The sequence below is a fragment of the Diplotaxodon limnothrissa genome, linkage group LG8 (assembly GCF_057381915.1).
Source record: "Diplotaxodon limnothrissa isolate DT_005_m linkage group LG8, D_limnothrissa_male_GT1.1, whole genome shotgun sequence".
In the NCBI taxonomy this organism is placed as follows: Eukaryota; Metazoa; Chordata; class Actinopteri; order Cichliformes; family Cichlidae; genus Diplotaxodon; species Diplotaxodon limnothrissa.
The window spans coordinates 18,645,930-18,670,627 of record NC_140603.1 but is presented as its reverse complement, the minus strand read 5'-3'; the positions used below and the strand labels follow the sequence as shown (position 1 = coordinate 18,670,627).

The window sequence follows — 24,698 nt, the reverse complement described above, 5'->3', positions numbered from 1 at the left end:
TGCGTTGCTTCCTGGGGGTGCATAGACATTTAATAGTGTGACCGTCTTATTCTCTATTCTACCTTTTACTAAAACAAACCGACCTTCCTTATCACTTATAGTAGATATATGTTCAAATTTTATTTTATTTGAGATAAGGATAGCTACTCCTCGTTTTTTCCCGGCCCTATACGATGAATAAAATGTATGTCTGAAACCCATCTTTTTTAATTTCTCGTGTTCTGCATTATCTAGATGAGTTTCTTGCCAATATGCCAAGTCTACTGTCTCCTTTTTCAATTTGGCAATTAATTTGCTTCTTTTAATAGGGCTATTCAGGCCATTTACATTTAGTGACAGCATTTTATAGAAATTATAAGCCATCAAGTGGATATGTGGAATACAACATAATCAACCCAGACCTCAGAACATCACAACCAGAACTCACTGAACAGCAAACACACAAAACATTAACAGGAGCTTCCAATACAAAGGATATAACAGTATCCTTTGACATTGAGGGGACTGGCCACAGGGTGGGGCCCCTCATCCGACAAGAGGGGAGTGACCGACAAAAAAGCCAAAAAAGGGCAAAAAATAAACGAAACAGTCTCTTATCGCTACTAGACATAACGTGGTGGTTCTCTAACCATGTCCGTAGGCACCAACCTAAAGAAATATGAATTCTGAAGGATACGAAAGTCAGTGTTCCTGCGGTTAGATTATCAAAACTCTACCGCCAGCTATCTCACCGTTGTCCCGCCATCAGCTGTTCACTCGTCTGCTGACACTTTTTCTTGCTCCCTCCGGAATGCTTGGAGTTTTTCCTGCACGTGCTGCTGGAAGCCGCCCCCGCAGTGTGCTGTCTGCGTTTCCCAAGGAAGTAGCTGCTTTATCGTGTCCTCTGTCATCCTGTTGGTTTGGTTCCCCAAGGTGATCTTACCCACGGCTATTCCCCGCTTTCTTAAATCCTCGGCAGCTTGGCTCGCGGTATTATATAGGACATTGCCTGACGCATAAAACACTCGCATCTTACTTAGTGGTGTCTGGAAACGGATCCCGTTGTCCTTCAAAGCCTTCTTAACTGGGATATATTCCCGTCTCCTTTTCTGCACTTCCAGAGAGTAGTCATGATCGAAATACACCCGTTTGTTTTGGATATGTACCCCTTTGTTCCACGCCGTGCGGAGAATCTCTTCTTTAACAGAGAACCGGAGGAAGCGCACTATTATTGAGCGTGGTGGGGCGTTCGGGGGTGGTTTTGGTCCCAACGCGCGGTGTGCGCGCTCAATGCCGAGAGCACGGTCCGGGCCGAAATCTTCGCCTAGGTGTTCTTTGATCAGATTTTCAACAAAGGTAGTCACCGACGAGCCCTCCGAGTTTTCCGGTACGCCGTAGATCCGGATGTTCTTGCGTCTAGCGCGGCCCTCCATATCGGACACCTTTTCCTGAAGCGCCCGTTGATTTTCCAACAGCTGCACAAGTGTATCCCTAACACCAATGTCCCAGCGTTCCGAGTCAGCCATGTTGTCCTCGACGTGCTTTAGCCGACCAGTCATCTCCTCCACCTGATCCGCCATCTCGTGTAATCTTTGATTCAATTCCTTAGAGAGTTCGGCCATTTGCTTCTTTACATCCTCCCGAAATTCCGTACCGAATGCTTTGAAGTCACTCTTCAATTCGGTACGCAATGTAGCCATTTCGGCCACCAGTACGCTACTCACAGCATCCCGAAGCCAACCCAGACCTTCACCTCGGTCGCCATCTTGTCCCGATGCGAGGCTTGCCTCACTAGCCGCGGCGTCCTTCTCCATTTCACAGTCAAGAATGTTTCGTAGCCCGTATCCTCCCTTTTTAGATTTATCCCCACTCATTCTTGAGTCGAAAAATGGCAATGTAGCCCTAATACAGCTCTCGAGTCCGGGGAAACACACGGTTGGTGCCGGAGGTCACTCTCTATGCGGCCATGCGGTGCTACGAGCCACCGGAAGTTCCCCAGCCATTGCTTTTGTAGAGCAAGATACCAACTTATCTACAAACAGTCATCAACCACTCAAGGAGCAGAAGTGAAACTGTGATGCAAATTGTAAATGGAGATTGTTCCGCTTCAAAGTAAACAGTGAGCCTTTAACTTTGAAGGTGAATCTTCTCCATTTCCGGTTTACTGTTTGGCAAGTAGTTGGCAAGTGTTTGCAGACGAATTAGTGTCTCACATGTAAATGGAATCGATCAGCTATATAGTGCTAAATCACAAGAACAGTTGCCTCAAGGCAGTTTATGTTGTATATGGAGCCCCGCAGGGGACATGGGAGAAAAAAAAATTAAGACGGACTTTTGCGAGATCTCGCAAAAACTAACTCGGGATCTCGCAAAACTTTTGCTTTTAAACTCAGGATCTCGCAAAAGTTTTGCGAGATCTCGCAAAAGTTTTGCTTTTAAACTCGAGATCTCGCAAAACAAACTCGGGATCTTCGGAGGCCGCCAGCTCGAAGCCGACCGAGAGGTCGAGGCACGACGTGCCGGGAAAGCGGTGTTCCTCCCGGCTGTAGTAGGTCTCGACCTCCCGTTAGCTTCGAGATGGTGGGTGTCAGATCTCCGAAAACGTCGGAGCACTTTTGCAAATATGTGATGTCTTGTAAACCTAGCAGATATCTGACGTTTACACAACTACATTCACGCCTCAAAATATCTTAAAAGTTTATTTTGTGACCCAGAAAGAGTAATATTACAACTAAGTAGCCATTGTTGGAATTCAACTTTTGCGAGATCCCTAATTAGTTTTGCGAGATATCGCAAAAGTTCATCATAATTTTTTTTTCTCCCATGTCCCCTGCGGGGCTCCGTAGTTGTAAGATAAAGACCCTACAATTTTACAAAGAAAACAGAAAAAACACTGACTTTCATATGACCCTATGAGCAAGCGCTTTGGCGAGAGTGGGAAGGAAAAACTCCCTTTTAACAGCAGAACCAGGCTCATGACCGATTGGGGTTAGGTGAGGGTAGGAACAAATATTCACTTGGACTGATTAGAGTGAGGCAGTCAGTGGTTGCTGTGACCTTCAAAAACACAAGAATGTGTTAATTACAACTCCATTCCACACAAATCTCTAACAAACAAACAACAAAAAATAAGTGATGACATTTTATATCTACAGTAAAAAGTCAAGTCTGGGCTGACATTGATGTAAACTCAGTTGACTGGGGTTGGTAATCAACCAGGAGGTGATTCCACTTTATCACTGAACTACGAGCTGCTACAGTTGTAACAAAGTTAACTGCGTAGCTGTAATCTCATTCTATTTCACCATTTAACATTAGGGGGGAAAACACATTTGGTTCATCCATGCGATGATACTTTGTCCCTGCTCTGCAAACACACACAGTCACATACACACTACCCCTGTGGGCCATTTCTGATGTTACAGTGGCAACCAATTAGCTTTGACATGACAGCTTAGGAAACTGACTCCACACTGACATCTCATCTTTCTGCCCAGGAGGGGGGATTCTGTGCATGCCATCATAAAACCATCCCTGATCCATCAAGGTGACAGAGCCAGACGTCTGACACTCAGGCAGCAGCTCTGAATAGATCTCTATCTGATGTTTAGGTCTCAATTTGGATTCAGCCGCATTCTTTTACAAGTTTGGAGAGCTTTGTGAATCCTCCAAAGGTGGAAAAGAAGCCTGGACAGTTATCTGAATATTTTCTGGAAGACCTTTAAATTATATTCATTTTCCCTGAATGGAGACCTATTACGCTCTTTTTCAGCCCTGTATTTTTATTTTTATTTATTTGGGTATTCTAGAGTAGCATGGCTGATTATGTGAGCTCTAATGCTTCTAATTCATGAGAATGTACATATCTAGAAATTCACGTGCTTATGTGAGCTCAGTGTAAATGTTGATATGTAAAAAAAAAATTACGATTTTTTTTTTGTGCAATTTGAAGCATAATTTTTGGGGTCATGGCGATTACATTCACCCCATTTTGAAACCTATGTGTTTCATATGTGCATATCATATTGCTTGCCACTGTCTGTTCAGCTGGGATGTGTACTCCTCTATATGTGCTGCAGGCAGTGCTGTGATTACTCTAAACAATGAAGTAGAAGGATGGACCATTACCTTGCAGCACAGTGCCCTTTTGCTTAAGCGAGTAGCTCCTTAGAAGGCAATTAAAAATTTCCTAGTTAATGAGATCAGTGGAGGTGTACACTGATTGACATCATCCCTGTGAGTTTAATAGAATTTAATTTGTTCACTCTGTAATTTAAGATTTGTGACACTGGTAGCCTATATTGGCTTTTGGTACAGTTTAAAAACTACAGAGTCGAATAAAACTGCAAGAGGAGAAAAACCTCTTTTGTTTTTTTACAGACTGGCTTTTCTTGGGTTTTTATATATCTGTAGCAAATATTTCTTACATTTAATTTTTGAATGTTTGGTGTAGTTTTTGTACTTATGTGTTCATTATCTGGCCTTCTTGACTACAAGCCAAGGTACTCCCTTTGGGACCATCAATCACATCGAACTGAACTAAAATGAGTATCATCACAATAGTGTCTGTTTATTGGGGTTTAAGCGTCATATTTCTCTATAATTGTATTCCCAACCCCTTTAGTTTCAAAAATAGCAGCTGTGTTGATGGGGAGACAAAACATACAGGCCATACTCAAACAAAAACTTCACCTGCAGGGTCCCGCAGATGTGATATAGTGAGTTGCCATCAAGATCCAGTTTGGTCATGTCCGTCAGCGCATCCAGAGCATTATTGGTTTGTGCTTTACCCTTCCGAGTGATGCTAAGGTCTACTGTGGGCTGAATCGGGGGCTGGGGTTGCCAGACCCCAACGTCTGTACCATTCCCAAAAGCCTGGATGGCGTTACCTACAAGAAAAGAGTAAAAACGTATTGATCTTTTCTGCAAGGTTTAGTCTTAGCTGTCTGTATTTGCTTCAGAAATAAGTGCAAGTATCATGACACCAACTGTTTTAATAACGTCCAACTAAAAGCTGCTACTAATTGATACTTTCAGTAATTGAGGAGGAAAAGAAATGACGTGACCTTTCTTAAGAGCCTCTTTAAAAGCAGTGGCTGCGTGTAATATCTGTGATTTGCAAAACAGTCCAAAATTGGCTCCACAAAGGAAACACCAAAACCTTAAAGATAATTTCTATAATCTAATTTTGGCAAGATTAAGTTGACATTCATCGTAAGGTTTATTGTAAGGTTTGCAAAAGTGGCAACTGCGGTGATCACAAAGCCACCAATGGATGATTTAGAGTAACATCTCAGTCCCTTACATGGGGTTATAAAACTGTCCAGTAAGCTACAGTGAAAACCAGATGTGACAGATGGCTGTCCCTCCCTGAGCCTGGTTCTCTCTGGACTCTTGTCGGTTGTTTGTCATTAAGGTAGCAAAGCATACTCAAGCTTCGTTCAGTGAGTGTATTGATGTAGCAAATTACTGCTGCTCCTCAGGCTCACTTCAACAGTTATTTCTCTATTAGAGTGATACTGTCCAAAGTAATGTTAAATGTTAATTTACGTATATAATATCTGCATAACATAACATATTGAGTTTTATGACCAGTATTGTTGAATCACTGGAGTTAAATTCTGGCATCTCAGATCTGATACAATTTATAGCGATATTTTTAAGTCTAACACACCTGGTGAGTCTGACCCCAAGCAGAAAAGAATAATGCAAAGATGGGAGACAAGTTATTTCTGCAGGATGGGTGAATATGGGCACTTACGTAGACATCGGTTGTTGGTGAACAGCTCAACAAATTTATCACAGTCTGGCTTGCTGTTCCCACTGCCACTGCAGTCGCACCACGGCGACAGGCTAATTCCAAAGGATCGCACATAATTGGGTGTCATCACTGTACCTGCAGCATAAAACACAAGTAGACCACTGTTAGTGAATATGACTGTCATCCCATTATTCCAGTGGAAACCTTCTACCAGGACGTCTTTGGTTTATCGGGTAGGCTCGAGGCTCTGCATGCTTAAATAGAAATATTCAGGTCAGTCTGTGTGTGTAAGCAGATTCTCCACTGCAGGCAAACTTTAACCTGTTTATAAGTTTTACAGAACTTGCACTGAATTAAAAGATGCTACATTAGAGTGAAACTCTGTCTCGACATTGACACTTGGCATTGACAACTTGCTGCATCACGATTATGACACTCATTGCCTGGTAAAGTATCCTCATTATGTGGCCAATGGCTTTTTCTTTTCTTTTCAAGAGCATCCACATTATTCAAACAAGTGCTAATGTCACTGCAGGTGACACATAGCAGCTCTGAAGAGACTTGTGACAAGTGTTTTCGGGGCTGCTGACGCTTAACACCCATTGTGAGTCCACAGTTACGACTAAACTGGGGCACATTGTACTTTATGGACGAAATAGCCAAATGAAACTATTCTTGGCTATTTTTTTTCCCATCTTAATGAAACTGAATAAAATGCTGATTTGTTTAGGGATCATTGGGGTTGAGTAGGCTCATAGTTATTAGCTCCGCAAGTACATGCAGATTTTTGTGTGTGAAGGCAGAAATGAGCGGTTAAACTCGGGGGGGCCCATTAGAGGGTGTAAACTGTGTGAAGCATGATATGAATGGTGCAGATTAAAATGTCTGCCTGTTGAGTTTGCAATTGGTCACTGTTGCCCTGCGTTCAAATCTCATTACAAAAACTCAGTGGGACATCATTTTTCCTTTCTACATAATTAAACCTGCTGATGGAAAAAAATCCTGAATTAAGTACTTTTCTGCACAGTGTTTTGGCTTATGAAGTGCGATGCCTTGTACACGCTACAAATTTTTAATTTATTGACTGTGAACTTGGGTGTCTTGCGTCTTTAACCTCGTATCTTAAGCTCTGCTTTGAAAATGCATGCCAAACTTGCAGTTTGCAGGTCAGCATGCTAGCTGCAGAGAGGCAAAGAAGCGGGGCATGTAAATTATAATGCAATGGAATATATTCACATCGCTTTTTTCCCCTACTTTTAATGGGTTTCTGTTGGCTTGTACTTTAAGAAAAAGCAAATGTGTTTAAAACTGCATTTTACTTCTAATTGAGCTGACAAAAATCTGCAAATTACCGAAAACGGCGACCAAAAATCCCCCCACACCAAAGTAAATAAAGAATTTGTAAAAAAGAAAATACAAAAATAGAATGAGTTTGGTTTAATTTCTTAATGCTAGTTTGTCCTAATAGCAGCAGCAGTTTTGCTAAAATTTTAAATGTAATCCAGCTTTACAACTTGATTAACTTACCAATAAGACCTGAGTAAGAAAGCAGACAGTCAGCATAGTTCTCTCTAAGACAGCCGGATATGGAGTGAACCTCTGGCTGACAGTTGCTGATGAAGTCTGCCAGTCTTGACCTATGAACAAGAGTTAAAAGAGGTTGAAGAAGTCGCTGCTTTGCGGTTTTGACATATTTTTGAGTAACTGATCAGTAATTTCAAGTCATTTCTTCAAGGTTGTCACTTTTAAAAGCATTATATCACTTCCTGCTATGTTTGCTCATTCCCTGGATTTCCCGTTCAGACCACAAGCACATGTTGTTTGATAAGTGCGAACATCAGCTTTTGTGTCAAAATGGCCTGACTGTCATGTTGATGATAGTTACTCGTGACAGTGTAGGTCTTTGGCACCCAAGACTAAAATGTGGTCTTCAGCGCAAAGAGTCCAGAGTTTTCATGCTTAAAGGTTTAGCATCAGGTCAGGAGTCAGGAGCACGGCACTCTTTTTTTTTGGTTTCTATAAATTTCCACCCCAGGGTCTGACTGTCAATTTTAATGTCCTGAGGTGTCTGAAGGAGAGCGGTTGATGCAAACTACTCTGAGAGGATAGTGGCCACTTCACACATCGGCCTAACAAGTGAAGATCCCTGAATGCCTTGGGGGTTGCATCAGGAAGGGCAAAAGTCTGCCAAATCAAATACACGGAGCAACCCGCAGCGCCGACCTCAGCCGAAAGGTGACAAATGGGAACACTTGCAACACATGACATCTACAAAGAGGGAATACATGGATGACAACGGACAAGAGGGGGAAACTAGATTATTGTTACTATTATTATTATTATTATTATTATGTTATTATAATTGTAGGATTATTTCCTTCTTAGCCACTTTATCTTCACGGCTCTTTATCTACTCACTTCCTAATTACTTTACTTTTACTGTAGATTTAAGACATTACAGCAAAACTCCACGAGTGAATAAAAACTTACCTAATTTATGCAATGTTTATAACTGACAGTACATGACAACCCAGTCTAATTTGCACATATTTTTAGCAGTTCGATTACAGACTTAAAGTGGCTGCAATTTACGATAAATTACATTTTGAATATTTAGTTTTCAATTTGTACTTTGCTCAAGATGGACAGAATGGAGGAAAAATCTTAGTGGTTAATTTATGGTCATATTTACTGCCATAGAAAAACATCATGTAAAAAAAAGTCTACCCAGTATCTCGAGGTGCCTTACCTGCATATGTAGTTGGTCTTACATGTGTTTTGAAGAGATAAACAGTTGGTTTTGTCCTTATCCTCGTAGGAGCACACTGGTACAATGGTTTGACGTCTGCGTTCTGCACATGCTGTCTGATCCCCCGTTGGACAGGAGCAAAACAGCATCCCGTAGCTGTATTTCGTGGGAACCTTGGTTTTGGAAAGGAAACGGCATTTGACATTTAATGCTTGCTTTCTCAAACATCTGTGTTCTATATAAATTTCTGCATTGTTTTGATGGCATGGCATGCATCCAGCACAGCCAAAATATTACCCACCCTTTGACCCCTTGCAAGCCGATGTGTAAACTGAATATCATAAAGCTGGGCAGAAAGTATGGTGTGGATATGCAGCTATACTGCAGCTATGTGAAAGACTGAGATAGAAATTAGACTGAAAGACACTTTAAATTTCATATGTTTTGTACTTAGCATCACAAATAACCAAAAAGAAGATTATGTGGCAACGCTTTTCTCTTCATATAGATTTTGTGTGAATGCAGTGAATAAACAATGTTGCACTGCTGCTGTGAAATGTAAATAGTTTAACTATTTTAACCGAGCTGTTCTTCTTATTTACAGCAATGCAACATTTCTATAATAGTCATTAAACATGTTTAAAATACTGACATAGGCTAGCTTCGTTGCTGCTGTTTAAGCATTCATCCTCAGTAAAATGTTGTGTTTGACGTATATGAACTACAGTATCAAGAGCTATAATCTGGCAACATAACAGCAGCCAGTAGTCAGAAAGTAATAAGCAGGATTTTAAAACTGTTTATCTTCAAAATAAACCTCCGGTGTCAAATATGGTCTGAAAAAAATCTACAGAGGAGCCTCGAAATTTGTGTCTGCAAAAGCAGAGATTTTCGAAATAGAAAATGTGTAGGAAAATGCGAGGATAATTACCTTGTCAAAGAACTGTCTTAGAGCCTTGTGGCATTTGCGCTTGTTGCAAACCTCAGAAGTGGACACCCTGCTAGTGCAGGGGTTGATGTAAGCCGAGCGATACTTCTTACACGTGTCATTCAAGTTACAGGCCTTGGCAGCATTCAGACAGTTGTTCTCCTTTGTGGAGGCAGGCTCGACTAAGAGAGAGGAAAGAGTCACGCAGTTATTTAATATTTTCTAACGTGAGACTTACTGATTTTTGTGCGCTGTTGTTTAAGCCAAGCCAATCAAAATTAACATGGTAGGTAAGTTACATGAGTGAATAGTAAGAAATCCATAAAATAAGCGTAGAAATATTTTCAAATCAGACGAAGAAAACAGGATCATCAGTGCAACTTTTATTCTTTCCCAACATTATTTTCACTTTGTCATAAAGCCCCCTTTCTTCTAAAAGTACCTGTTTTTATTAGTTTGCATCTATTTTTAAAGTAAAACTACAGTGTTATATAATTGAGAACAATAAAAAACGATTTATTATTGATTATTTTGAATGCATTTGGATCATTTACCGTTAAATTGTTTGAAACTGCAGAATATATGAGAACAACTGTTCAGATAGAGAAGTCTTTTCTAGCAATTTAGCACAAAACATTCAAGCAATTTTTGCTTCATTTAATGCATGAGGTGCTTTATGTATTTATCATATCTCACATCTCAGGTCTCTCTGATCAGGCCTTCCATTTATACTTTTAGCAGCAGAAATCAATAGTTGGAGCATCTTGACAGTTTATCATTCCCAACTGGATAAAAGCTAAAAACCCATCTTTGAGAGTATTAAAAAAAGCAGATGTTATGTGATTTTTGTGATTGTAACCGTTTCTCATGTTCTCATGCATAGCATATGTAACCGAGGCTGATTTTGCCTCAAAAATACAGGCACATCCTCAGGCACGGTTCACATTCCTTGGCTTAAGTTATGGAAATCAGGTCATCTCCGTTTCCATCCCTGTGTGCCTCGCCTTCCGTCACAGAAAGAAAGCATTCTGCGGCCAAAATAATGCCTCTCACTTCTCATTTGTTGTCATTAAAGTCTTTCCTGCTCCACTGCTTTCTGCACAGTAACACAGACTGTATCCTCTGCCTCGACATGGAAGAATGAATTCTGTAATTTTGCCTTTTGAGGTGGAATTGAAGCTCACTGCACTCTTTCATGCACCACAGAATGAGCTATGATTAAATCTGAATACATTCTTGAACTTTGGGTTAATCACATATTACAAAACCCATTACTTACATCTGACAAGTGACTAGAGATGTGGGCTGTGATCCTTCAGTGGCTGTTTGTAGCTTTTGGGTCGTGGGTGTTACGGGTTTACCTCCATTACTGTTAACCTGCAGGAAAATGCTGACCTAAGTTGGATTTAAAAACTGTTTTGAAAAAGTTATCACTTTTGACGACCTGGGTTCAAATGAGGTTATCTGCGTGTGCAAATTAACTGGCCAGGTTGTGTGTTAGTAAGAAGGTCATACGCTGGAGCCATATTGACATAATACCCCACAGCAGGTAAAAATGAACAACAAAAAAAGCGTTTTAGCAGTTAGGAAGCTCATTTTGAATTTATACTTTAGAGTCATTTGCGATCACAAAGAGTAATGATGTTGATATAGCAAAGTTCAACAATTACCTCACCCACATCCTCCCTCAGAGAACATTATGTCCTAAAACAGCATCACATAAAACAGTAATATGATTCTATTTCTTAACAAATTTAGTGTTGACATTAAGGCACTTTTACATTGCCACTGGGTTATACAGCATCAGTGGGATTGGGAAATTCCATTTGAATGCTCTATTGTGTACCAGTATGTATTTGCTTGTTTAGTTGACTCTCAAGTTGTATATTCTTTCTGTGTTTCTTTGTAAAATAAACACTGAATTATCAAAGTTATGAGTAACATCATGAGTCTCACACAGCCTTCTTATGTTTCTCCCCCCGAGCAAGACCACCACTGCAGTAAATGACAAACAGAGGGATCTGACCCCATGACCTCTAATGGGATGATGCAAGACATTTGAAAGACTGTCGGCCGGGTAGGCCTACATATGAAACTCAGACAAGAGGATAATTATACCAGCCTTGGGGGAGTAATGATCAGAAAGCACCTGCACCTCTCCAACAAACCTATATGTGTAATGTTGTGAGAAAGTATTTTCCCTTCCCTTCTTAGTTATTTGCATATTTTTCACACTTACATCAAACTAATTTTAGCATTAGACAAAGATAACCTGAGTAAATACAAAATTCAGATCTTAAATGATGATTCATTTATTAAGAAAAAAACTTATCCAAATCTACCCAGCCCTCTGAGAAAAAATCATTCCCTTATAAACCTAATAGAAAGAACTGCATGTAACCGTTTGTGACAACTGTCAAAAAGTCCTTCACATCGCTGTGGAGGAATTTTGGCTCACTCTTTTAGAAGAATTGAGCCACATTGGAGGGGTTTCCAGCGTAAACGTGCTGTCTGAGGTCATGCCAAATCATCCCAATTGGATTAAAGTCTGGACTGTGGACTAGGTCAGGGCTGTCCAACTCCAGGCCTCAGGGACCGGTGTCCTGCAGGTTTTAGATGTGTCCTTGATCCAACCACCTCGTCAACATGTCTTGAAGTTCTCCAGAGGCCTGGTAATGAACTAATCATTTGATTCAGGTGTGTTGGTGGTATCAGGGTGATATCTAAAGCCTTTTGTCTGTCTAATCCGCAGAAAGGAAGGAGCAAATGCTTTTTCACTGAAGTCAGCATCCAGACATATTTCTGTTTGTCCTGGTCTTCTACAGTGTTGTCTACTGTGTATACAGAGTACACTGCATATACAGTACCGAAGACAAAATACAGTAAACATAGGTCAGAAAAAACTAGGACCCCTGAATTTCAGTTCAAGGTGCCTCAAGGCAATTTACATTGTAAGGTAAGCACCCTATAATAATACAGAGAAAACCCCAATAATCATCTGATAGTTGGGATCAGCCAAGTTGTTTATTATTTGTTTACTTTTTCTTGTTGACAATGATGTTGTTTATAAGTGTTACATGGCTAATGGGACACTTGAGCGTTTATTTTTTCCTCAATAAATGCTAACATTGCTATTTTATGCTAAATGTCTCTGCAGTACTACGGCGCTGAACAGTGACCCTAAAACCAAGGGGGAAGAAAAATGAGAATCCTGCATGTAGGGTTTGGGGCATCCAGGTTTCCTGGCAGGAAAATCCTCAAAGCTTTGTGCACCTCTGCCATCCGCTTTCTTTAGCATATCTTTATGGATTCAGACAAATTTCTCATTTCTATGCAGACTGCACATGGAATGAAGCACACAAAATTTTCTGGATTGATGCTACCATTAAACACATTCCATTCAGAAACAGTAGAGCTGTCCCTTCGCTGTAACCTTCCATTTCACTGAAGTGGTCCTGGATAACAATGTTCGGCAAAGAAATTGCTCGATCTGCTCCCTTTTTCCCCCTCTGAATGTAATCCAAGAACATTAATATGAACATCGTGGAATTGCACTTTTGTCTGCGTATGACATAAAAATCCTCTCCTGTCCAAAAGACACAGATTAGAGTAATACTGAGAATTCATGTGACCCTTAAGCTAACCATCAACAGCCAGCTGTGTGCCTGAAGCTCTCAAGTCTTAAAAAGGTGTGGATTACTGTGAAACTCACTGAACAGGTTTAGTTAAAAATACTATGGGGCGATCGTGGCTCAAGAGTTGGGAGTTCGCCTTGTAATCGGAAGGTTGCCGGTTCGAGCCCCGGCTTGGACAGTCTCGGTCGCTGTGTCCTTGGGCAAGACACTTCACCCGTTGCCTACTGGTGGTGGTCAGAGGGCCCGGTGGCGCCAGTGTCCGGCAACCTCGTCTCTGTCAGCGCGCCCCAGGGTGGCTGTGGCTACAATGTAGCTTGCCATCACCAGTGTGTGAATGTGTGGATAATTGGATATGTAAAGCGCTTTGGGGTGCTTAGGGACTAGTAAAGCGCTGTATAAATACAGGCCATTTACCATTTATGACATTCCCCATAGAGTGCAGCAGGATTTCTAATCTTGTCATGTTTTAACATAATACTTTTTTAGCCATCTGCCAAGTGCATTTATGAATTTATGAATTTATGAAAGATTGCTGTTTAATTGAAAAATGAATTTTAACTACCATAATGGTTCCTTGGCTATTGTTATAGCTGCTTGTCTGTTATAACTGATTTTCTGAGAGGTTTGGTTAATCATAGATTCTCTTATAAATCTTTTAATACTTTTCAGGACTCTTTATTTATTTATTTGACTCTCGTTTAATGAGATATCTTATTTTATGAGTAAAATAAGGCCAGTAGTGTTAAATGTCTTCAGGCTGTATAACAGTCTGGCACAATGCCTGATTCGACTCTCTCTTCGCTTTACTCAAAATTCACAAAGTCACCTAAACTTAAAAACAAGAACTTTGCCATCTAGATAATGATTCAAATTAATATCGTTCATAGCGTATCAGTGATTCACTTCATTTATTATAACCCGTCTCTCTATTCAGTTTCGTCTTTGTAATTTAAGAAAGCCCTGAATTGGTCAGAGCCTCTCCGTCATGGCATCTGGCCTTCTGTCAGGTTTCCTGCCAGCATCACTAAATCCACACCAGTGTCTTAATACTTGACCAGACCCAAGACCAATTTATTAAATGCACCAATGCAATTAGCAAAATCCCCTTTAGTTTTTACCGCAGCCATTATTCCTTTCCTCCATTTAATCCTCTAGTAGCTCATTTATCGTGCATTGATTTAAAGAGTAAGCTTAAGTAGCTGCAGAAATGTTATGCTGAGAATGAAATTCCCTACAGAGTCCCCGATGATTATGATTGCCTGCGGACATTACTCACATGATCAAATTTTCCTGTAATAATAACGCATGTGCCCAGTGACAAACATGTTACTATGGAAGCTGAACTACCCTTTTAAATTTCAGGTTGTTGGGAGCATTTTCTTTTACCAGAAATCTTCTACTTAGAGTATTTTTGATTGGACTTGGTGCGCTATCAGTGCAGGATATTGCAGAAAGAAAGGCTGAGCTCTGAGCTCTGATTGCTGTGAGTCAGATATGATACCCAGGTGCACCTCTGCTTTGTGCTTTTGTTCTATTTTGTTGTTTTGTTGTTTGCCAGTTAAAAATGGTAATTTTCTTTCTGTTTTTGCTCTCACTTTACAGGGTTTTTGTTTTGTGTGTTACTCAAAGAGATGTACAAAAAGGCCTGGCCAGAGCAACAACTATTTTTTTTTTGATGGTTAGGTTTATCTGTAAAATTACAGTGAACTGTGTGGACAAATGTTACAGAACAACATTGTTTTTAAAGCGTTTTTTGTGCATACTTTGTACTTTCCTTGTACATACTGTCATGGAAAAAAAGTAGTCTTTCAGTCCTAAGTTTTTACTTATCAAAACATTATCATTGTTAGAAATCCAGTCTTTACCAGACAAGTTTAGACTGGTACCATTTTATCAGTACTGAGTCTTAAAATTAAATGTAATTATTCATTTTAGAACAATTTAGTCAAAATGGAGCAGTGGGTGAAAAACTAAGTGCAGTAAGTACAGCATTAAATCTTATTACGTAGAAATTAAGCAGTTAGGTAGTAACGAGGTGCAGCTAATTAAATGCACTTGATTAACTGATCATCAGCAAGAAGGAACGCCTCTATAAAAGCACATGTTTGGGCAGTTTGCAGGTCTGGAGCATTTAGGTGTGTGCTAACCCAATGCCATGGAGGAAATACATCAGCAATGATCTTAGAGAAGCGATTGTTGCAGCCCTTCAGTCTGGGAAGGGTTTTAAGGAAATTTCCAAATAATTTGAAGTCCAAGATTCTACAGTGAGAAAAACAGAAAGGCAGTTCTCAGCAAATTCACTCCAAGGTCAGACCATTCAATGCTCAGGAAATCTTCCAAAACACACAAACAACCAAAGGCTACATCTCAGAAAAACAAATGATTAGCAAGTTAAAGGTTAATCTTCTTCTGTATAATTTTTAAAAAGCAAAGCTTAAGCTTAGGTTTGGAAAACTTTATCTGGACCAACAACAATACTTCTGGAACAATGTCCTTTGAAGGGATGAGACCAAAGTCAAGATATTTGGCCATAAAACACAGGAACACGTTTGGCAAAAGACAAATGGCATATCAGCACAAATGCCTGAAAATGTTAAGCACAATGTTGGAGGGGTGAATATTTGGGCCTTTCTTGAGGCCACAGGACCTGCACTCCTGGATTTGACCTGAATATTTTTGTTAAATAGAAATCAGTAAATCAATAGAAAGTGTAATATGTCATGCTCTTTTGTTCATCTAACATTATATTTACTTAATTTTAAAACGTGCTAAGAACCACATGAGTTTTCTAATCATATGCTTAGATCTGAAATTGATTATTTCTTTTTATTGTGTAATTCACCTTTTTACCATGAAGAAAGAAGTCTACAGTGACAGCTGTTATCACAATGATTAGGTCAGACACAGAATAACAAGCAGTGGTTGGGATGTGTTGCACAAGGGCTTGCAGCAAAAATGTGCAAATTAAAAAAACCTAAATAGCACCATTACTGCAAATTTTTCCAATTACATGCATCAAAAGGTATCGCACTGAGATCAACTGATCTGTGCAAATTTCTCATATCTGAAAAGATAATGTAACGTAAAACAATTATTAGATTAAAGGAATAGAAGTTAATTAAATTTTTGCCCGTTACCGTAATCACTGCAGTTCTTCAGAGTTTAACTGCATGTATGAATGCCTAGAGTGTTTTTTTTTCTGTGAAGGAGTAATGCACACATTCGTGACAACATGTATGCGTACATATTCCTGTGTGTGGGCGTAGGGTGTGGTAAACTCACATAAAATAACAGCACACTTGTCAGAAAACACTATCATGTGTCACCTGCAACCTACAGTACTTTATTTTTTCATCTCAAAGCTATCATTAGCAATTGCCTGCATCACTTATGGTTGCATATCCACTCTGCCTGCTGCGCACAACTTATCACGGTAAGCCATAAAGTACACTCATCATGTTGAGGAATTTCTGCTTTTCAGGCCATTTTACTTCTTCCGGTAACATTCATATGTGTCAGAGTGGCAAGACATGTTGGAATTGGGTTAGTAAGTTTGTAAATGACAGCCTGTGAACTTGCATTTTTGTGTATTTTGTAGTTTCCATACCTATTGATAGTATCAATCATGCCAAGAATGTCATTGACCAAATAGTTTTGCTTTGCATGAATTAGGGATAATTAGCAATAATTCACAGTTACAGCAATTAGGCTGTTTTTCATAAAACTGTTTTTCAGTTTTACGAAGCATGTCCAGCAAACACAACTATTTAGCTGTCTTTCACAGTAAACTAACAAATGCATGTATTTAATAATACGAAAGTAATGCCGTATATCTCCAGTTCAGTGACATCCATGCTGGAGGTGGTTATTCAACATCTTCATTGGATTTTAGTCTACAGATATTGGTGGATTTGTGCAGTCTTCATATTTAGATGTAGTAGCATATAACTAAAACCTCTTATATTTTAAATTGTGTGCTTACTATGCAATAAAGTTTTGTTGGTTTTACTTCATGGCACCGAATATCTGATATTTGCTGTGTAATTACTCAACATATAAGTGAATTTCCGACCTCATAATTGAATTCAGTTGGAATAAACTGAGCTTTTTGCGGTTTCAGAGGGGGCAGAAAAAAACAAAGGGGAGAGGAAGTGCCATCCAGTGATTTGCTGATACAGCTAAAAGCAGGTTTGTGCAGAAAGAGTCAGCAAATTTAAAGTGTTTCTTCTGCTGATAGCCACACTGATGTTCAGCTGGAGAAGTTTGCTCACATATGGATAGTTCACAGGAACACTGAGGCCAGCAGCAAAGGACAAATACTACTGAGGATTAATCTGTTGCTTCAGGCATCTAGACCCACTGAATTATTCTTGAGATTCCTGCAATGGAAAATCATCATGGCAAGCTTCATCTCTTTTTCAGTGGCTATATCCTCAGCGGGACTACTGATGAGATCTGCGGATGGACTGGGAGGAGGGGGTAAAGATACTGGGATCAGCTCTAGGGCCAGTAACTAGTAGGGAGACTTTCTTAAAGAAAATAACTGCTTCTGTGTTAAATTTGAGGATCTGGCTTGAGGAGGTTTTGGAAACTTCTGCAAGATATCAATTAAGGATGGGGTGAAGAACATTTGTTCAGATTTGTAGTGGTTATAAAGTAGCTTCATATGAACATGAGCGGCTGGAATTTAATTGAGTACAAAAAGCATGCGTAAGACTGCACTGACACAATCCAATCTCAAATTTCAAAGAAGCAATACATGCAAACATGAATTTTAAGAGGAAGCATTTTATTAAAAATGAAAATGTATTTGCTTAATTTATTGCTCAATATTATGTACACTATGTGCTACTGAAAAGAGCCTCTTGGAATGGATTCGGCACTCATACCACCGCTGCCAGCCTTGAATGCCCTGAAGTACCCTCGTAGATTGTAATAGACATAAATGCAGTGTGTTAAGGGCAGTGCTGTAGCCCCACAGTTCCCTTTGTCTGCACACCAGTATCTGTAAAAAGCACTCTCACTGATTGATCTTCATCATTGATTTATAAATGACGCAGCATTTCATTTCAGTAGCTCCTTGCGGGTATATTCTACCAGTTAGTGGCCTCGATGTCACGCCTTTCGGATTGAATCGATAATGTTATTAGTATGACATAAGAAAATCTTTTCACTGGTGCCATAATGACGTAACAAAGGCAGTACTCAAAAATCAAAAGAGGTAGAGTAATTGTCTTGACTTTGCGTTATGAATGCCCTCTGTGTTATTCGTTCATTTGATATTCTACACGCCCGTCTCAACAAACACTGGATTAATTGCAATGACGTCTTCAGAAACAGTTCTCCGGGCTTCCTGAAGGACATCCCAAAGCTTTTCTGCCTTTTGTTCTGTTCTCTTTCAACATGATCTCACACTGCTTCAATAACGGTGACAACAGGTCTCTGGGGAGGCCAATCCATGACAGACAGTGCTCCTTTGTGTACTACATTGTAGTACACAGCTGAGATGTAACCCCAAACCATGACAGAGCCTCCACCATGTTTACAATTGGCTGTAGACACTCAACGTTGTATCTCCCTGTATGTATTGATAACAATAATTCAATAAGACCTGTTGTTACTGACCTTGAATCAAGTTCTTGCGTAATCTGGCAAATCTGTTTTTCTTCCTTCTTAGGCCTGCTGCATCTTTTTTTATCTTTACCTACTTTTCTCTTAATTTTTCAGGATACCATGCACACCATGCCAAGATATAACAAGTCTTCATCTAATGGCTGTTTAGAAATCACCTTGTTAGGGTAAACATCAAATAGTTTACCATAAAAAGTGTTTGCAAAGTCATCAAAAATATATATATATCACTACTTCTAACTAGTCTGGGAACAATGCTTTAAGGACTGACTGATCCACTGGTGTTTTTTATGATTTCACTGCTGACTAAAGGAAAAGGATGGCAGCAGAGGCTTCTGGGAGAAGCTTTTCCTTTGTATGTTTGTGCCCAATCACTTTAAATCCCCAAACTCTGGGATTTATTCAATTTTATTTATTTTTTATTAGTAAAAGCTAAATTTCTTTCAGTCTTCTTCTTATACTGTTGTTAAAAAAATCCATGATGAGACATGGCATTTACTGGAGACGCCTGTACTTTACTTCTAGTTAAATGTCCTGAAGCACAGAGCAGAAAAAAGTGTTACTGTTCAAATATTTATTATCTGGGTGATATAGCAGTCAGAATGGGGAGTATTATGCCTTAACAGTAGACTCCAGGGGGTACAGTACCTATCATTGGATTTTGGCTCGCATGTGCATCATTTTACCCTTTTGATTGCCCGAGGCCTGGCTTAGTTGCAGGCAGGAATGAGGTCACTTATGGCAAATGGATTCCTGATATCTAGACTACTCAATGATTTATTTATTTATTTGTAAAAGCTATAGCTGCTTACGTTATAATGGCTCCTCAGAGCCATCGCTGCTTCCTGATTTGTCTTGCTCACACTGCCTAGGTAATCTAAATTATTACTTAAAATAATATTTTAATATTGACGAGTAAGCTTTGAATTTCTTTTTTTTTTAAGTATATCTTGATGAAGGTTTTTCCCATGTATTCAAAAGGGTTCCTTGGAATTTTTGGGAGGTCGTGGAACTTGCACATGGTTTTGCAGGACTATTTCAAGCTGATTTTGTTTTATTTCTTGGCCTTTTAATAAATCCGACTTGGTTTAACTGGTTATTGTGGACGCTTTGTCACTTTTGCAATTCCTCCCAGCCTCTCATTGCCATACCTGCAGGTATCTCTTTAGTATCTTGCCATAATTCCAGCGCAGGTGAGAAATGTCAATTAAAGTAATGTTTCCTTTTTCTCACTGTTGAAATACATTTGTGCCCTCGTCTCTGAAGCAGCACCACTGTTATATACCAAGTGGATTCAATCATAGGAAGAGCGAGAGACATGGAGAGAGAAAGAATCAAATGACCACTTTTTTCTTTTTTTGCAATGAAATGGTAGCTGGCCAATGCAATAGACACCCTCCTCCTGCCAGAAGCCCAATATTGAGGCATGCCAAAGAGTTCTGCACTTGACACACACACACACACACACACACACACACACACACACACACACACACACACACACACACACACACACACACACGTGTTCTATCAGTGCCATTGAATGCACACAGATGGTTAATTGTCTCACTGTGAATGTGTTTATGGGATCTCTGTAGATCTAATTTTGGGCCTGCCTAGGTGTACACTCCCTGGTCCACCTGCACTCTTTTGACAGTTGAGGACACATATGGCATTTACCTTTACAACACGCAAATGCTTCCTGTTTTTTCTTTCTCTCGCTTTTCAAACCAGGCATTCAGCGCTCGCGGTCTCCAGCAGCTCAGACAAAACCTCCTCTACGCTAAAAGGATGATTAATTCAAAACTAGCAGATAACCGCTACTCCCCGCGTTATACTGTGACAGTGGAATAACATGCAGACCCCTCATTATTGCTTTGAGGGTGAAATACACTAAATTACTCTGCTTTGTGTATGGTGGGTCACAGTGGCAGATAAAAGCTTTTGTGATGGATAATAGGCGTTGAAAGCTGCAGCCTGAAACCAGACAGCAATAGCAAAAAGTGGTTGTCAAATAGTGACAGATTTGTGGCAGCGATGCGGTGACTTAAGCTGGGTTTAAAGAACAACTGAGAAATAATGGCCGTGACTTAACACTGCACAGCATCCAAAGTGAAACCTCAGGAATGCAAAAACAGGTTCTTACCAGCTATGATGGGAGCCAGGCGGAAGATATCCGAGAGGCGGCTATTCACTGGTTCATATGGAGAGTATTCCAGCAAATCGTTACCTGCATGGCAAAAAGCAAACGTGTGTGTTTGTGTGTAAATGCTGTCTTCTCTAACAGCATAATATCAGATGCATAAATTTGGATTTATTATGATCAAATGGGATTAATCCCAGTTTGATGCAGTGTGAGAACAAGGTTTATCTTGGCGTGTGTCTCACTGTGATATTACAGATACAAAAAATGTTCCCTTCTTGAAGTCATAAACAGATATGTAGACTGATAAACTTTGATGATGATGAGTTCAGACATAACCTCAAGTCAAGTAGCTCACCCAGGTACAGGTCTGAGGTACAGATTTGTCTCTACTCTGCAGGTTCTTGACATTTGTGATAAACTTATAAAAACTGAAGTATTATTGCAGTATATAACCTTGCAAATTTGTTCCACCTTTACCAACGCATGAGTGGTAACTGTCCAGCAGTATGTAATATCATAGAACAACAGGAGGCGTTCAGCCTACTTTGTAATCACTATACTTTAAATACTTTATATTTCTGTGCCTTTAAGTATAAATCTACATGAGTACATTTATAAGTTCAGGACTAACATGTAGTGATGCTTTTACTTGAGTAATCTTTATTAATGCTCAGTCCTCTACTATAAATGCACATGAATTACCCTGTAAACTCTGATATATGCTCCAAAATATCCGCAAACAGTTCTTCTCCTTTTTCATGCCTCTTCGGCATCGACAGTTGTAAAGGGGGCTTTGCTTCATGGCATCTATAGCGCTGCGGCACTCGCCCTGCGCCTCGGCACCGTGGACCGCGCTGAAGTTGCTCTCCCTCCCCGCCACACACTGCCTCATTGTCCGGTACTTGGTGCTGCAGGAGTACTCCTTTAGACATTGTTCACTGGCCTTTACGCAGTCCAGTCGGACGGCTCGGGATGCCGAGCCGCTGTCACCCTTCAGGGTGAACACAGAATCTGGGAGTAAGAAACAAGAGTGAGTGAGAATGATTTGTGTAGTCCGTGTAAACTACTTTACTGACACTGCATTACGCACAGTTTAGACATCTGTCAGCACACACTGCTTAATTGGAGAGCACTTTTGTTGTTGTGGTGCTGTTTCCTAACGCACATAGGCTACACATTACTGCTGACACGCAAATATGCAGCGAGCACCAGAAAAGCTATGAACCCCGGAGGCTCACAACCGTGTCCCAGCAAGCAGAACAAATCAGTTCAATGAACTTCTCCTTTGCCGCTTGGCGAAGGACGCTCCTTGTTCACCACCACCCTTCTGTTGCTTGAATTTATTCATATGAACTGCAAAGGAGCACGCGCCGTTTCAAAACGCATGTTTATGTATAAATTATAGGAATTCAACAGATGAATGTGGCACTTACCCAGAAAGGACAGTGTAATGACAAAAGTTGTTAAAATCATTGCGCTTTAGAAAATGTTCTTTTTTAACGAGGTGTTTCCGAGATTAAAAGAAAATGACACGAGAACTTGTCAAACTGATCCACTTGTCCTCTGGTTGCACATTGTGCGAGAGAAAAAGACGAAGCATCCTGTAGCAGAGCGTTCTCACTCCCGAGAATCCCAGCTCTCCACCGGAGTCCGGCGGCTAAAACCAAACCGTGCGAACCTGCCGGACTTTAGGACGACACAAAAAGCGAGTGAGACGCAAGGAAGCGCGCTGATGGGCCATCTCCACTTCACCCTGCTCGCGTCAACTCCTGTTTGTCTGCGGGGGTCCTTAGTCCGACGCAGTCCTGCAGGTTGGAGGAGGAAAACTTTGCAAACAGAACCTCTGGAAATCACATTACAAAACCCTAAAAGCAATCAGTCCAACTTGAAAAATGGATTATTTTATCTTGAGCAGTCCATCACTACCTGGAATGGAATGAAAGTGTTTGTTTTTTAATTTATTTATTATTTTACATCCAGTTAAACGAAAAAAAGGGGAAGAATACTCCGTTTAGATGAAAGGACTTTAAAGCGTAAAACCTAAAATAACGCGGTTTGATCTGGACTGTCCTCCACTCTAATGGAAAAAAACGCAGAAGCTGGAGATGCAGCGTGCGAGGGCGTGACGTCATGCAGCTGCGCGCCCAATAACCTTAATAAAGCCATTAAGAGCCTCCATTTACATCAAGCTGTTAAGGCAGTCGCAACAAATGGTTTGCCAGCGGCGAGCAGGTTACACGTGTAAAAGACGTGTAAGAGCGATTCCAGCTGAATGGAGCTCACTTATTAACCTCGAGGAAGATCAACATTTATAATAGCTTATTATGTATTTATGTAACCCGCAGGCCACCAAAACCGTGACACCAAAACCGAATAGGTTTGACATAAATCTCTAAAATTGAAATAAAAACGGCTAAATTGTGACGATTTTTAAGCGTCTGGATCTCAATGAAGGAAGTCTTCATTGCCACCCTGCCTCAGTTCTTCAGTATGTTTAGAAACCCCACGTTTATGCTCTTCGGTTTTGAGGGAGTGAGGAGTCTTATTCTTTTACTCTTAAGAGCAAAGTTTCAAAGTATTTCAATCCCTCAACTTAAACAGCACCAAGGGTGGAAGTGGAATTAAGCAGAAAAAAGAAAAGAAAATCACATTGCTTCTTTATCTGAAATTGCCGTTACTGTATAAATCGTGATAACTGCTGACAAAACTTTTTCTATCAAAGTTTGCTTTTGTGCACTGAAAAATCCCCCCAATCATATTTCGAGAATGAGTAAAAAATAACATGGTTGTGCTCAAGAGTTTACTTGGCAGAACACTCGGGGATCTTGCAGATTTTTTTTCTCCCAAAAATTCTGCCCCTAAAATGGCAGTTATATTAAACACTGAATTAAAATGTTATGTAGGAAATATGGTGTGTATAGGACATCTGAAATCGTACCATGCTTAAAGGCGTTTCTACAGAAAATCAAAGAAGAACTCATCTTGGAACTAGGCAGCCTTGCCTGAAGTATGCCCACCTCTGCTATCATCAGAAGAAATACAACATTAACCCTAAAGGGGTGGAAAAAAATCCTAAGAGTCTGAGTTTACAGAGCAAATGCCATACAAGTGCGGGTGTAATCTACAAGCTGCACTGATCAAAAGGCAAGATGCATCAAGCTCTGGGTGGCTTATCACCTCAGGTCAGCATTTTCCCAGTGAAAGTCATATACTGATAGCTTAAAAATATTTGTATAACAAGTCATTCATTTATCAAAAATCACTTGGAGTCCAGAACACCCTTCATTTAGTTTTTACCCGCTTTATTCTCTTTAATTTACATTAGGTCGATCTGCTGCTCCTGATTAAAATAAATGTGTAAATTGTGTTCACATTAGCTAAAGAATAAGAAGAGAAGTGCAGTTATGCCATCTTCACAGGATTATTTATCTAGTAGAAAATGCAGAACAGCAAAGAGACATTTCACTGCCTCTTAGAGAGCCGTGAGTTTTGATATTTCACAGTAACTTTTGTTTTCTTGCAACATGTTTTTCATCCCTTCTGATCAATAAAAACAAGACACTGCCAGCTTGGAATAACACTTTAAAGAAGAAATGATCTGACACTTATCACTCATTTAAAAAAAGGTGTCTACAGCATAAACATTTTTTCCCCTTTGGACATATGATGCTGCTAATGTTTGCATGGTTTGTAATGAAGGCCAGCCAGTCACTCCTGAAATAAGGAATGCTCTGTTACAGTAGCAATCACTCCGTGCATCTACTGTAATTGTTTTGTAATGCGAAAGCAGAAAAAGTAAATAACAAGAGCACGCATGTGAAGGCAAACACTTTGATGAATTTTCTTGCAAGCTCATAGTCAATCAGTCA

At 40.0% G+C, this 24,698-nt stretch overlaps 1 protein-coding gene across 1 annotated transcript in view; it reads right to left on the bottom strand.

Moving 5' to 3' along the window:
* The window catches only part of gfra1b (gdnf family receptor alpha 1b), a 28,154-nt gene extending 5,852 nt beyond the window's left edge, over nt 1–22,302 (bottom strand). The window contains exons 1-8 of the mRNA XM_085360758.1: nt 22,263–22,302; nt 21,532–21,840; nt 20,830–20,913; nt 9,421–9,599; nt 8,490–8,662; nt 7,268–7,377; nt 5,741–5,875; nt 4,672–4,868 (exon numbers count right to left, since the gene is read on the bottom strand). Of these exons, the coding sequence (XP_085216884.1) occupies nt 4,672–4,868; nt 5,741–5,875; nt 7,268–7,377; nt 8,490–8,662; nt 9,421–9,599; nt 20,830–20,913; nt 21,532–21,840; nt 22,263–22,302 (1,227 nt within the window). The remainder of the gene's footprint in view (nt 1–4,671; nt 4,869–5,740; nt 5,876–7,267; nt 7,378–8,489; nt 8,663–9,420; nt 9,600–20,829; nt 20,914–21,531; nt 21,841–22,262) is intronic.
* Nucleotides 22,303–24,698: the final 2,396 nt, after the last annotated feature.